The sequence below is a fragment of the Cupressus sempervirens genome, chromosome 3, assembly GCF_028749045.1.
Source record: "Cupressus sempervirens isolate cs-2001-9-10 chromosome 3, ASM2874904v1, whole genome shotgun sequence".
NCBI lineage: Eukaryota > Viridiplantae > Streptophyta > Pinopsida > Cupressales > Cupressaceae > Cupressus > Cupressus sempervirens.
This window is the reverse complement of record NC_143120.1, coordinates 124,747,700-124,759,768: the sequence shown is the minus strand read 5'-3', so window position 1 is coordinate 124,759,768 and position 12,069 is coordinate 124,747,700. Positions and strand designations below refer to the sequence as shown.

Sequence of the window (12,069 nt, the reverse complement as noted above, 5' to 3'; positions counted from 1 at the left end):
ATTAGGGTCACAATGTGCTCTCGAACTCTCAAATGATGACCCCCCATCTCTACTTTGGCAGTCTAATATATAAAAATAATTGGGGATCTCCCCAGGGACAAACTCACAATACAATTTCTTCAAAATATACATAGGGACCTCATGATTGTTGCAAGAAGGGGCATCAAAAACCATCCACCATCTATCCCAAAAATTATTTCTAATAGCATCATGTATGCACCAATGGATGGGAAATCATTTAGTACTCTCTCTAACAGTATTTTGCTCACCGAGTTTTCTAAATAATGCACATATTCTACCTTTTGGTATTTTTTTTTATTTTTAACATCTTCATATGACAATTTATTTGCATAAAATCTTTTTTGTTCATCCCTCTTAACCCGCCAAACATCTAACTGACCACTAACTGAGGCTATTTGGATCTTAATGGATTCGAAGGATGATGCCAATTGAGCCCTCATTGGATTAGTTTGTCCAGATTCTTTCAACCGACCAATGAGTCCTTCTAATTCAGTTTTGCCTCTCTCTATTTCATTTATTATATTTTCTTGTGTGCCAGGTAGAGGTCTTGCAATTGGTTTAGGCTACAGAATTTGTTGTTCTTCTTAGGGAGGGTTTTGGTTTTGATTTTCTTGAGGGTTTTGAGGTTCTTGGGGATTTCCCGGTTGATTATTGACATTTCCTGATAAAAAATCAATTGAAATCTAAATAAATAAACAAATCTAAATAAAAATTGTAAAAAACCTACAAAACAATATAAAAAACCTACAAAATAATATAAAAAACATATCAAACAATGCAAAATAAAATTTAGACCATATATGGCGTGGACATGGGCGTGCTTGTGATCTCAAATTTCATCGGCGAGGAGGCATATTGGCAAGGCGGGTGGTGAAAAGCTTTGTTTTGTCAATTCGCATACACACTGTTATTGGAAGAAAGTTAAAATCAGAGATAAAACAAATCAGCTACGAGTATGCAACCCATTTATAAAATTTTACTTTTTTCAAAGTGCATGTGCGCTATAAAGCACGTATACGCTATGGCTCAGGTTACCCAAGCCATAACGTGTGCGCTATAGTGTGTATATGCTATAGCGTGTGTGCGCTATAGTGCGTATATGCTATAGCATGTGTGCACTATAGTGCGTATATGCTATAACGCATATGCACTATTCAAAAATGGAAAAAAGAAAAAAGAAAAAAGGTTGTCACCTTTTTGGCACCACAACTCGATGCATATACTCATATGCTTGGACATATCTCATTAAGCTCTCTCCATTTATGACTTCACCACAAAGACATTCACAACTAATAACCGGGTAAAAGCACAGATCTGTGTCACCGTTTACCACTCTAATTCACAACAATTAAAGCATATCATTTCCTCCTTTTCAAATAAATCTCACAAGGATTTTTTCCCACTCTAATTCAATCAATTTGATTGTATATTTGGAAGCTTTAATTGTTTGTAGACGAGACTAATTCAATGCTTCTTCAATGCAAAAGAAAACCTCCCATGCTAAGGAGAATGCATTATCTCCCATAAAGGTTAGTTATAGCAATAAAAGATAGTGCATTAAATAATGGGTCTCTTCCTTCCTTAGTTGTTCATAGGACCAATGATAAAAATAGAAAGATCTAACCAAAAAAATATGCAATTTTATATAATATACTTCTTGTACTTTCATATAAAAATGAGTAAAGAATAATTTGACAATATATAAGGATGGTGTATTAACTAATGAGTCTATTCCTTCATTGGTTGCTCCTAGTCATAATGTGGAAAATAATTAACCCAAATGACAACCAGTACAACAAAAATTGTGATATTGCTATCAAGATTTAACTGTGTGATTTAATTATCTCCTACTTAACAACAAAAATTATAAAATAAAGGACACAATTTGTACAAGTCTTGTATAAATTTTACGATAACAAATATTTTGACATAAATCTTACAAGGTTTTACCTACTCTAGTTCTAGTATATTTTATTAATCAATTCGATTGCATATTTGAAAGCTTAAATTGTTTGTAGATGAAGCTTCCATTGAATCCTTCTTTAGTGCGAAAGACAACCTCCCATGCTAAGAAGAGTTCAATATCTCTCACATGAAAGGGGGATTTAGCAATACAAGATTGTGCATTAACTAATGGTTTTCTTCCTTCCTTGGTTGTTCCTATGGCTAGAATGATTTAAAAGAAAATATTTGACCAAAAGTATTCATTTCAAATAACATACTTCTTAACCTATCTATGAAAATAAGTAAGAATGATTTAAAGAAATGTATCAATTTTCCAATGACTACAATATAACTTTAATTATTGGTCTCTCACATGATCCAAACTTCTTATGATGTGGGAGCCTTGCATTCAATGATACATCATCATTGATAGACTCGTTTAAAAATATTCAACTTCATCAATTGACCAAAGACTCATTGACACTATTTTATTTTTAATTTTTTTTCAAATATTAAAAAAAAACCACTAAAAGCATAATTTTCAATTAACATTAACATTCACCTATAGCATCTTTAAATTTAATGAAAACAACATTCTATAACGAATCACATAAATTGCACAATGTGCTCTCTATGGAGATTCAATTTCATAAGGGCATTCGCATTGTAGCGTGGCAAGGAAAATATTATTTGTTTGGAATTGGGAACATAAATTGATAGAATAATATTCAGGAATTCATGCTAGTATGCAGTAGTGCGAGTAGAAGCTCAAACATTACTTGGGTTGTACAATTGGAGGCACAATGCGCCCACCACTACCACTGTAATCAAATGAACCCAACTCAAAACTAGCATAAGGATTAAGGGCGAGACTACTTTCCATCTCTGGCTCACCCTCTGCATCATTACATCCACACTTTTCCGCCATTAACTCAAGTTCTTTAACCACTTCACTCATTTTCGGCCGATTTACACCAAAATCTTCACAGCAACGCAGTGCTAAGCTTACAAAGCTTTCTAAAACGGAGGAAGTAATGGGAGAGTGCCTGAGAACCGAATCCAACAGTTGGAACACTGCTTCACCATTTGTTCCTCCTCTTTCACTTGCACTCCTCACTTCTTTAACCAGATATTTTCCTCGCTCTATTGGTTGCCTGGCAGTCAAGACTTCCAGAAGCACAACACCATAACTGTACACGTCGCTCTTATGTGTCAACTGCTGTCTCATGTAATACTCTGGGTCTAGGTACCCCTGCACAATTCACAGCCATTGTTTTTAGGGAGAAAAACTATGAATTATTTTGTTTAAGAATAATATTCTAAAATTCAAATTTAGTGGAATGGTTAATAGTGTTTTGATGAAGCTAAAAGATTCTGAAGTGTGACTGAGTGTAAGACCCTCAGAAGACTCCTTAATTTTGATCTGTTTATGTAACTTATCTAAAATTGTCTTATCTTAAAGACATGAGCTTTTTACTTATCTGAACTTATGTTAAGTCCCACTCAAACACAGTATGAGCTTTGTATTCCAATATTAAGAATGTATCACTCAAACCAAACCTTCAAACCCATAAAAATTTAGTTCTTATTAATATAAAATGAAGTCTCAGACTTAGCCACAGATATTATTTTAACATCTTTCTTTCAGGTCATGACAATCCATCGTTATCATCTTCATTAATCCTTTGAGTAGGTATAAGAAGTAATTACCATTGTTCCCTTTACTTGAGTTGAGACATGTCCTCTGGTGCCTGTATCTGCTATGAGTTTGGAAAGGCCAAAGTCTGCTACTTTGGCATTAAGGTTCTCGTCAAGCAGGATGTTGCTGGACTTCACATCTCTGTGGATTATTGCCGGTTGAGCATGATCGTGGAGGTATGTTAATCCTCTAGCTGCCCCCAAAGCAATTCGAATTCTTTTTTTCCAATCAAGGTTTATCCCAGTTCTGCCTGTTATCACAAAATTGTGTTCGAAATATTCATTTCGAGCAAAAAATGGCGATCTGCTTGTAAATTTGAAAGCAAAACGGAAAGGAAAGTACCAGAGAGGTTGTCCCTAAGAGATCCGTTTGGCATGTACTCGTAGACGAGCATGTGCTCCCCTCCTTCAAAACAAAATCCAATGAGTCCCACAAGATTCTTATGATGAACACGTGACAGTAGTTCTATTTCGGTCTTGAATTCATCTCCGCCCTGCATAGATTCCTCTTTTGCTCTCTTCACAGCCACCATTCGACCACTCTCCGCGAGAATCCCTTTGTACACCTGCACGTCCATGCAATCAGTTGAGACAGACAAGTTTGGAGAAGGAAATTTTGAAGATAAGAGGCGTATTTTAGTTTATTGACCTTTGCAATTCAATTATATTGAACTTTTCAATTCAAGGGCTATCTTGCCTAGAAGAAATTGATTAAGAAATGCATACGAAATAGACCAAGAAATGTGACAATAGTAAAGCTCAGATTTGTTGCCCAACAAAAACAAAATCTGATATAAGTACCTAATAGCTTTGGATGTTTATTTGGCAGTTTCAGGCCAGAAAGTTAATGAGCACAAATCTTCCATTTACTTTTTTAACACTCCTGATTCTATTCAGCACAGGATTGTTGGTATCCTACGGTTTCAGATTGGGTCACTTCCTTTGACTTATCTTGGCATTCCTATTGCTGTTTTCAGGCAGCCATGTCTCTTTTGGCAAAATTTGATTACCAAGCTTCAGGATAAGGTAAATCATTGGACTCATAGATGACTTTTTACTGTTGCTCGGGTTACTCTTCTTCAAGCTGTTATCCAAGCTCTTCCTACTTATAGAAGCATGGTTCAGGCTGCACCTATTTACTTCCTCAAGGAGTTTGATGCTCTTTCTCGACAATTCCTTTGGAGTGGTAATTTGCGTAGTACTAAATGGAGCTTGGTTAATTGGGCAACTGTTTGTAGGCCTAAAAAGGAGGGTGGTCTTGGTCTTCGATCTGCTCTCTTGAGTAGTCAAGCTTTGGCTGCTAAACTTTATTGGCGATGGTGCTCTGGACAACATCAACTTTGGGCTCGTATTATCACTCATAAATATTTTCATGGTGCTGATCCTTGCTCTGTTTCTGCACTTCCTCTTGAAAGTCGTGGCTCAATACTTTGGCATACTCTGAAGACAGGTGCGATGTTGGTAAAGAGGGGTCTGTTCTGGATATGTAAAGGAGGTTCTCAGGCTTTGTTTTGGTCTGATGCTTGGGATGGATTCCCTTCCATTTTATCCATATACCCTCATCTTTAGCCTCTTTGTGACTCTTTTCTTGCCGCTGGATGGGATAAAGTGGCTCATTACAAGACTCCTTATCAAGTGGGACCTGTTGTTGGTTACAGATGGAAGCATTCTTCTGATTGGCCTCCTGGAGGTACAGACATGGATCGTCAGGAGCTTTCTCAAATTCTGGCCTCTAGAGAGTGTTCTTCTTTGCTTGGTTCAGATGTTTTGGCTTGGGGCGGTACTTTGTCTGGTAAATATTATGTCTTTGCTGGGTATCAGGAGATAACTAGACAATTATTTGGGGATGCTGAGGTCCCTTGGCGAAAGCAAGTTTGGAATAAAGTTTCTTGGTCCAAGTGCAATTTTTTCATGTGGCTAGTGGCTCACAACCATTGTCTTACCTGAGATAATCTTTGTAAATGTGGATTTCAGGGCCCCTCTTATTGTGTTTTGTGTGGTAATGGAGAGGAGTCTGTCTCCCATCTGTTCTTCCATTGCTCCTATTCTACTCAGAAATGGCACCTTTGGTGGAGCACTTGGGGTTGCTCTTGTCGGCATGCTTCCTCTTTGCCTGAGTTTTGGGCCCACTTGGGTAGTGCTCCCTCCAAGTCTTCTTCGCTCCATGCTGCTTGGATTGCTGGCCCATCTTTCATGCTTTGGCATATCTGGTTGGAGAGGAATCGTCGCATATTCCAAAATGTTCGGCTTGGTGTTTTGCATCTTTGGTGGAAAATATCACATTTTCTTCAGGAAACTATTCTTGTGAAGTGTGAGCTTGATGGGGGTATGGATCCGGTTGATCTTGCTAACTGTAATCGCCTCAATTTTTATCTTCAGGATGGGGCTACAGCTCATAGGTTTCCTTCTATGTCCAGGCAGCTTCACCATCAGAGGAAGGGTCGGGTTAACCGGGATGGGCACTGGACTCCTCCTCCCTCTGGAGTTCTGAAAATTAACACTGATGGTTCTTCCCGTGGGAATCCTGGCCCTGCTGGTATTGGCGGAGTGGCTCGTTGTAGTTCTGGGGATGTTAAATTTTTCTTCTCAGTTCATAAGGGTGATTATACTAACAATCTCATGGAAGCTTAGGCTATTTTATATGTTGTGGAACAGTGTTGCTTGCGGGGATGGAGTAAGATTATCTGTGAGTCTGATTCCCAGGTGGTGGTGAACATGCTTTCTTCACAAGAGCTTGAGGATGTTAGTTGGCAGCTGGCCACTGTTGTTAAGCAGATTATTCTCTTCTCTACCTCTTTTTAGTTCATTAGGTTCACGTATATTCCTCGTGAATGAAACAGAACTGCTGATTGTTTAGCCAAATGGGCTTCTAGTCATGATCCGGGTTGGAATATTAGGGATAGGAGGCAACTGTCCTTTGAGATGGTGCAAGAATTTGATGATCTTGTTGCTCAGGATCAAGCTCCTTGTTGAGCTCTCCTTGTTGTATTCTTTTTTGTCTTAATAAATTTTTACCCCTCTTTTCCTAATAGCAGAGGAGATTTATATTTTTCATACAAATTTTATTTGGAAATAGAAATGGATTATTTTATAGCTTGTAAAATGCAATATACCACTTTAAGATTTGAATTAGAGCCTTTATTTCAAGAGCAGAGTTCTTCGGCTTCCTCATCAGACCAACTGAGATGTATAAATAAAATAAATTGTGTAGCATTCGACCAACTAGGGATTTGAATACTCTGTTTACGGACTGCTCTGTTTTCTAAATAGCCTTGTTTTCCCTAAAATGTTTTGTTTTTATATTAAAACAAACTTGCATTTTCACCAAATAAATCGGCTACTAATAATGCAAAAGATGCATATGAAATAGATAATGGATCAAACGATCAATCCCAAGAATTTAAGGAAAATGTATATTTATCATATCTGTAAACCCTCTTCAGAAATCTTGTGTATATACTATTGTAACAAACATTCTGGCATATATCTTAGAAGGTTTTTCCTGCTCTAATTCAATTGTATTTTTATTAATCAATTTGTAATATGTATTTTGAAGCTTTAATTATCTGCAAATAAAAATGGAAGGTAATTTAAGAGTGGAACAATACCATGCCATATCCTCCAGATCCAATTTCATTAATGGTAGAAAAATTATTTGTAGCTTGTTTCAGTTCCTGGAATGTAAACCACCTCGCCCCTTTCAATTGGGGTGCGCCTCCGCTATATTCAGAGCTTGCAAATCCCCAAGAACCTAATGAAAAATAAATACGCTCCCAAATACAAATCAGTAATTCATGTATACGCAGCTGGAAAGGAGAAAATGCAGATGCAATACAATTAGCTTCGTGAAGAAAAATTGAATACCAAATGGTCTACTGTTCTTAGTTGCAACTTCAATTTTCCTTTTTAGGAATAAGGCATAAGCTCCAATGCCAATAATGGCAAGCACTAACAAAGCTGCACCGATTGCTATACCGATAACTATACCTTTATTCAAACCTTTAGAGCCCTTCGAATCTGAAACAAAGAGGGAGAATTAGATTTCTAAAACAAAAAAAATTGAACGAATGACATAGGAAAAACCAAATAAGAAAAAAAAGGCTACCCTCTCACCAAGAAATAGGTGATACGCATTCGGAATGAAATAGTAGGGTCCGAAGTCTTTTGGTGGTTTGTATGTCTGGTAGCTTAAACTGTAACCCAGCTTTACAATCTCTGAGGCTTCAAAATACGGCGTCCCAATTGGAGGAAAGATCCGAATTTTTATGTTGAGATAGTCGTTGGCGTCAAAATTCATGCAGCAAAGTATATATACCGATGACCCCTGTGGCAAACTCAAGTCGCTCTCCAGGGATTTCTCTAGCCTTTGGAATCTGGAATCGTTGTTCAAAGCTGAAAAGGATGGAGATCTGAATACCATAACTCCTTCAAGAGACATTGCACATTCGCAGTTGCCGGGATTTAATTGCATATAATCTACTTCACATGCCGCAATTTTTCCACAATCTTTCATAGGAGTTGTGTATGCGGTGTCCTTTACCGCCATTTCTGGATGACATGCTTTATCCTTTGCGATGCTGGTTCCATCATCACAGGCCGGGTTTCCGAAGAGTTTGCTGCCATTCCAAATGTTTGGCCGTCAGATTATCATTATTAATGGAAATGCTCATGGATTGAGTCGATGTGTTCCAAATTCGTACAGAAGGTGCAGTTCATTAAACGTGAAAGCGAGAAAGATAAAACAGGGGCCGAAATAGGATGCCCTGTTTTACTCCAGTTTATTTATAAGCTAAAATGTTATATTAAAAACCTAAGGCAGGAGTAAGCATAGCATAGATGTGGCGGAAATGAGAATTTAAGATCCTTATTGAAAAAATGCATGCATTTTAGGCAGAATTCGACTCAACGTTGAGCCATTTTAAATTAATTTACAAAAGGAGTTAACTGATCATTTAGGCAGAAAATACTAGGATAAATTCATTTTAGTCTATGAGATGTGCTGAAATTCGTCACTTGTAACCCGAAAAAATAAAGAAATTCTTACATGTTAATGGAAAGATTTTGCACGAACGCACTGGTGATGTTGTTGTACTGTAAATCTACTTCTTGCAGCGCCTGGCTTGTTAAAGTGCTGAGATCCATATTTCCATTGATGGAATTCCTCGTCATTCTCCTATTCAATTGAAATGACATCTTGAGACGATCAGATCTTTAAATTCACCTTCAGGGAGGAAAAAATTCAAAGTATACTCACAATGTTTCCAGTGATGGCAATTTTAAAAGGCTGGAAGGTAATGGTCCATTCAACACTCCATTCTCCATCACGCTGGTAGACAATTGGAGAAGCGAGGAAGATCGATTAATCGGTACATATTAATGTACTTCTATATAGTATTTATATCAGACTTCCAAGCATTTTAATTAATTTATACTTACATTGTCGTTAACAATTCTGACGAAGAAATCCAATCAGGAACAACGGATTCGTCAAACGAATTGTTGCTCAGGTCCCTGCCAAAACCACGTACCAAAATATTACAGAACAAAAGCATGGATACAGCAGCGCCATTGGAACTAGTTTACATGTCGACTTACAGGTATTGAAGATTTCCGAGCCCGGACAAATCAGGTATCTTTCCGTTCAGTTTATTGTTTGAAAGATGCCTGAAACATGTGAAAAGCAAAAGAAAAAATTATCTGCTACTTACATAAATCCTAATTGTTGTTACAAACTACCTTTGTAAAATATAAAATCATAGAAACGTACATTTCAGCTAGGTTTATCAACGAGCTAATATTCGGCGGTATTTGACCTTCCAATTGGTTTCGATCAAGCCTTCTGTTAACATGCTTTTCCAGTAAGAAAGCAGTCACGGGGTTGGTTTTCAACAGAATTATTGTGAAAAACGAGAATCGAAAAAACTGAAGTTAAATGATGGACAAATATCCAGACTTACAGAACTGAAATTCTCTTGACAAGACCAAGTGTGGAGGGTATCGTTCCAGTGAAAAGATTTTGATCGAACAGCCTGCAAATTAATTACAACGATAAGAATCTGATTTCGTACAAAGAAAAGCTTGCACTAATAACAAACAGAAGAAATCAAAGGTGAAGATAATTACTTACACATGTTGGACGGACATGTTTTCGTGGAAAATTTCTGGCGGAATTGTGCCTCCCAGCCGGTTTTTATTAAAGTGGCTTCAACAAATAATAATGGAGAGAGTCCTAATTAGAAGAAAGAACCTTGGTGCAGGATTTATGACTCCACAGAGACGATTAGAAGGAAAAAGCGAGGGGAAAATTACAAAAGCTTACAAGTGACCGGCATTAACGAGCTTCCCAAGCTCGGCTGGAAGTGTGCCGCTAAGACTATTATTGGCAACGTCTAGCCAGTAAAGATTTGTAAGGTTACCCAAAGTGGCGGGAAAATTTCCGCCTAATTTGTTGGAATTCAAATCCCTGATAAACAATTTCTTCATCAGCAAATCTTATGAAGTCTACTAATTTATATGAAATTCTCTCAAAACTAATACCAAATTTCTTACAGAGTTGTAAGCCTTTGCAGATTTCCAAGCTCCTCTGGAATCCTCCCAGTGAAACTACACCCAATCAACAATCTATACATCCCACAAATCATCAACATGATCAATATTTTGTACTGAACTGAAATGCCATGGATATAATGGGGTGATAATTACAAAGCTTACAGTTCTCTAAGTCTGACCAAGTTCCCCAAACTTGGAATAATTGGTCCAGTCAAGTCTGGGTTGTATGACAAATCTCTGCAACAAAAAATTGCTTCAATTAATCTACAATCTAATTCAAAACCCTCAAATTTCCCCTGCAACTCAATGCGAAAATTTGGATTGATGCACACAACTTACAGCCTTTGGAGACCTGTAAGGCGCTCAATATCACCCGGCAGCTCTCCCTTGAGACCCATTGTAGATAGAAGCCTACAAAACCATTCAAGTTTGTAAGCCTCACAAAATTGCAATGACATATAAACTGAAGGAGAAAAGTAAAGACTTACAGATCAGTAACTCTTGATCCATCGCAATTAACCCCAACCCAGTTTGAAGCGCAAGGATCTCCACCTGCCCATGTAAGCCCTGGTGGATTTCCCCATTGCCTTCGAATCGATCTCAATGTAGTCACTGAAAAATTCATACATACATTTAATCTTAAATTTATCAGATTTCCACAATCCATATTAAATGTTTAAATTTCCACAATCCCAGAAGAAATTTAAACGCTTAATCTCTTTGGAAATACTACTTTGTAAGCAGAACAGCAAATCGTCTGAGTAAAGCTTACCATCTCTGCTATCTGTGAGTCCTGCAACAATTCCAAAACTGAAAGAGCCAGTGATCACCAGAGAAATGCAGAATAAGATATCCATCGTTAAAGATACATTCAGGATTCAGAAAAGGTGAAAAGTTCACATATTAATGTCTAAGATTTATGTTTTTCATTTGCAATTTTTTTTTATTACTGAAGCTCCAGTTCCATATCAATTTTGTAGTGTAAAGACAACAAGATGACAACAAAGAAAGTTGACTGTTAATCCTCGCGATTTATTGTAGAACAGTAGACCTGATCAATCGCTAGATGACGTAGGATTTACAGAGATAGGTACCTGGGATTTGTTTAATCTCTGATAGTTGGCGCGAATGTTTTGACTCCCAAAACCATTACAGATATGTTAGATATGTAAATGATATTGCCGATTCAATGTTAATATTTAAGTAAATAAAATAATCTCCCCACATTTTAAGGCCATTTTAAAGATATTATATTAGTCTAATAATATTTAATGTATCTATATTTTGAGGTAAAATATTAAACTAATATGGATATCCTTATAATAGCCCTAAAGTGTGGAGAGAGATTTAAAATAAAATAAAATTTAAAAGTATATATATTTTATTAATAAATACATGGATCTACCAATTTTTATATAATTGGAATATATTTTCTTTTAATACACTCATATAATTGTTAAGAATTGAAACACAAAAGAATACTAGATGATTCTGGGAATGACTTGCATCTTGTTGAACAATCTAGGCTTATAAATAGCCTTTACAATCTAAACTGAATGAGAAAAACAAGAGCATGTTGACAACACGTTGACAGCTAATCAATGTGATAAGTGCAACAAGAAATGCTAAACAAGATCCCTAAAGACTAGGGCTTATTCAAACTGAAAGCAAAAACTAAACAGAACTCCTATCAAATACCTAAATAGAACTCCTAACAAAAACCTAAACTTTCTCTTCATTCCCTCCCTTAAACTAGTTCCCCATTGCAACTAGTTTAAATCAGGAACTTGGCAAACTCCCAATTGACTTTGAGACCTTTGAAACACATCCAATGTGAGGGGCTTTGTCATCACATCT

The 12,069-nt window shown here is 36.8% G+C and overlaps 1 protein-coding gene across 2 annotated transcripts; it reads right to left on the bottom strand.

Annotated features, from left to right (window-relative positions):
- Positions 1 to 2,569: 2,569 nt before the first annotated feature.
- Positions 2,570 to 11,382, bottom strand: LOC149565097 (leucine-rich repeat receptor protein kinase HPCA1-like). 2 transcript variants are annotated; one of them, XM_089818643.1, is made up of 20 exons: positions 11,307 to 11,382; positions 10,985 to 11,022; positions 10,701 to 10,824; positions 10,552 to 10,623; positions 10,375 to 10,449; positions 10,213 to 10,284; positions 9,983 to 10,126; positions 9,791 to 9,865; positions 9,621 to 9,692; positions 9,431 to 9,502; positions 9,259 to 9,327; positions 9,100 to 9,174; positions 8,918 to 8,989; positions 8,708 to 8,836; positions 7,777 to 8,279; positions 7,528 to 7,680; positions 7,272 to 7,414; positions 4,007 to 4,229; positions 3,676 to 3,914; positions 2,570 to 3,217 (listed from the first exon to the last, which is right to left on the bottom strand). In XM_089818643.1, exons 4-20 carry the CDS (start codon positions 10,608 to 10,610, stop codon positions 2,741 to 2,743), a joined length of 2,652 nt encoding a protein of 883 aa, XP_089674769.1. In that variant the 5' UTR covers positions 10,611 to 10,623; positions 10,701 to 10,824; positions 10,985 to 11,022; positions 11,307 to 11,382; the 3' UTR covers positions 2,570 to 2,740. The 2 variants fall into 2 exon arrangements, with proteins under 2 accessions (XP_089674769.1, XP_089674767.1); XM_089818641.1 differs by lacking the exon at positions 11,307 to 11,382 and having other exon boundaries at positions 10,985 to 11,163.
- Between the last annotated feature and the right edge of the window lie 687 nt (positions 11,383 to 12,069).

What these genes read in the sequence shown, in the direction of transcription:
- LOC149565097 (XM_089818641.1), bottom strand. Translation starts at nt 11,069, where the DNA reads ATGGATATCTTATTCTGCATTTCTCTGGTGATCACTGGCTCTTTCAGT. An exon ending in GTCAAGAGAATTTCAGTTCT is followed by an intron (nt 9,503 to 9,620) that starts GTAAGTCTGGAT and finishes GCATGTTAACAG; the next exon opens with AAGGCTTGATCGAAACCAAT. An exon ending in TAAGAACAGTAGACCATTTG is followed by an intron (nt 7,415 to 7,527) that starts GTATTCAATTTT and finishes ATTTTTCATTAG; the next exon opens with GTTCTTGGGGATTTGCAAGC.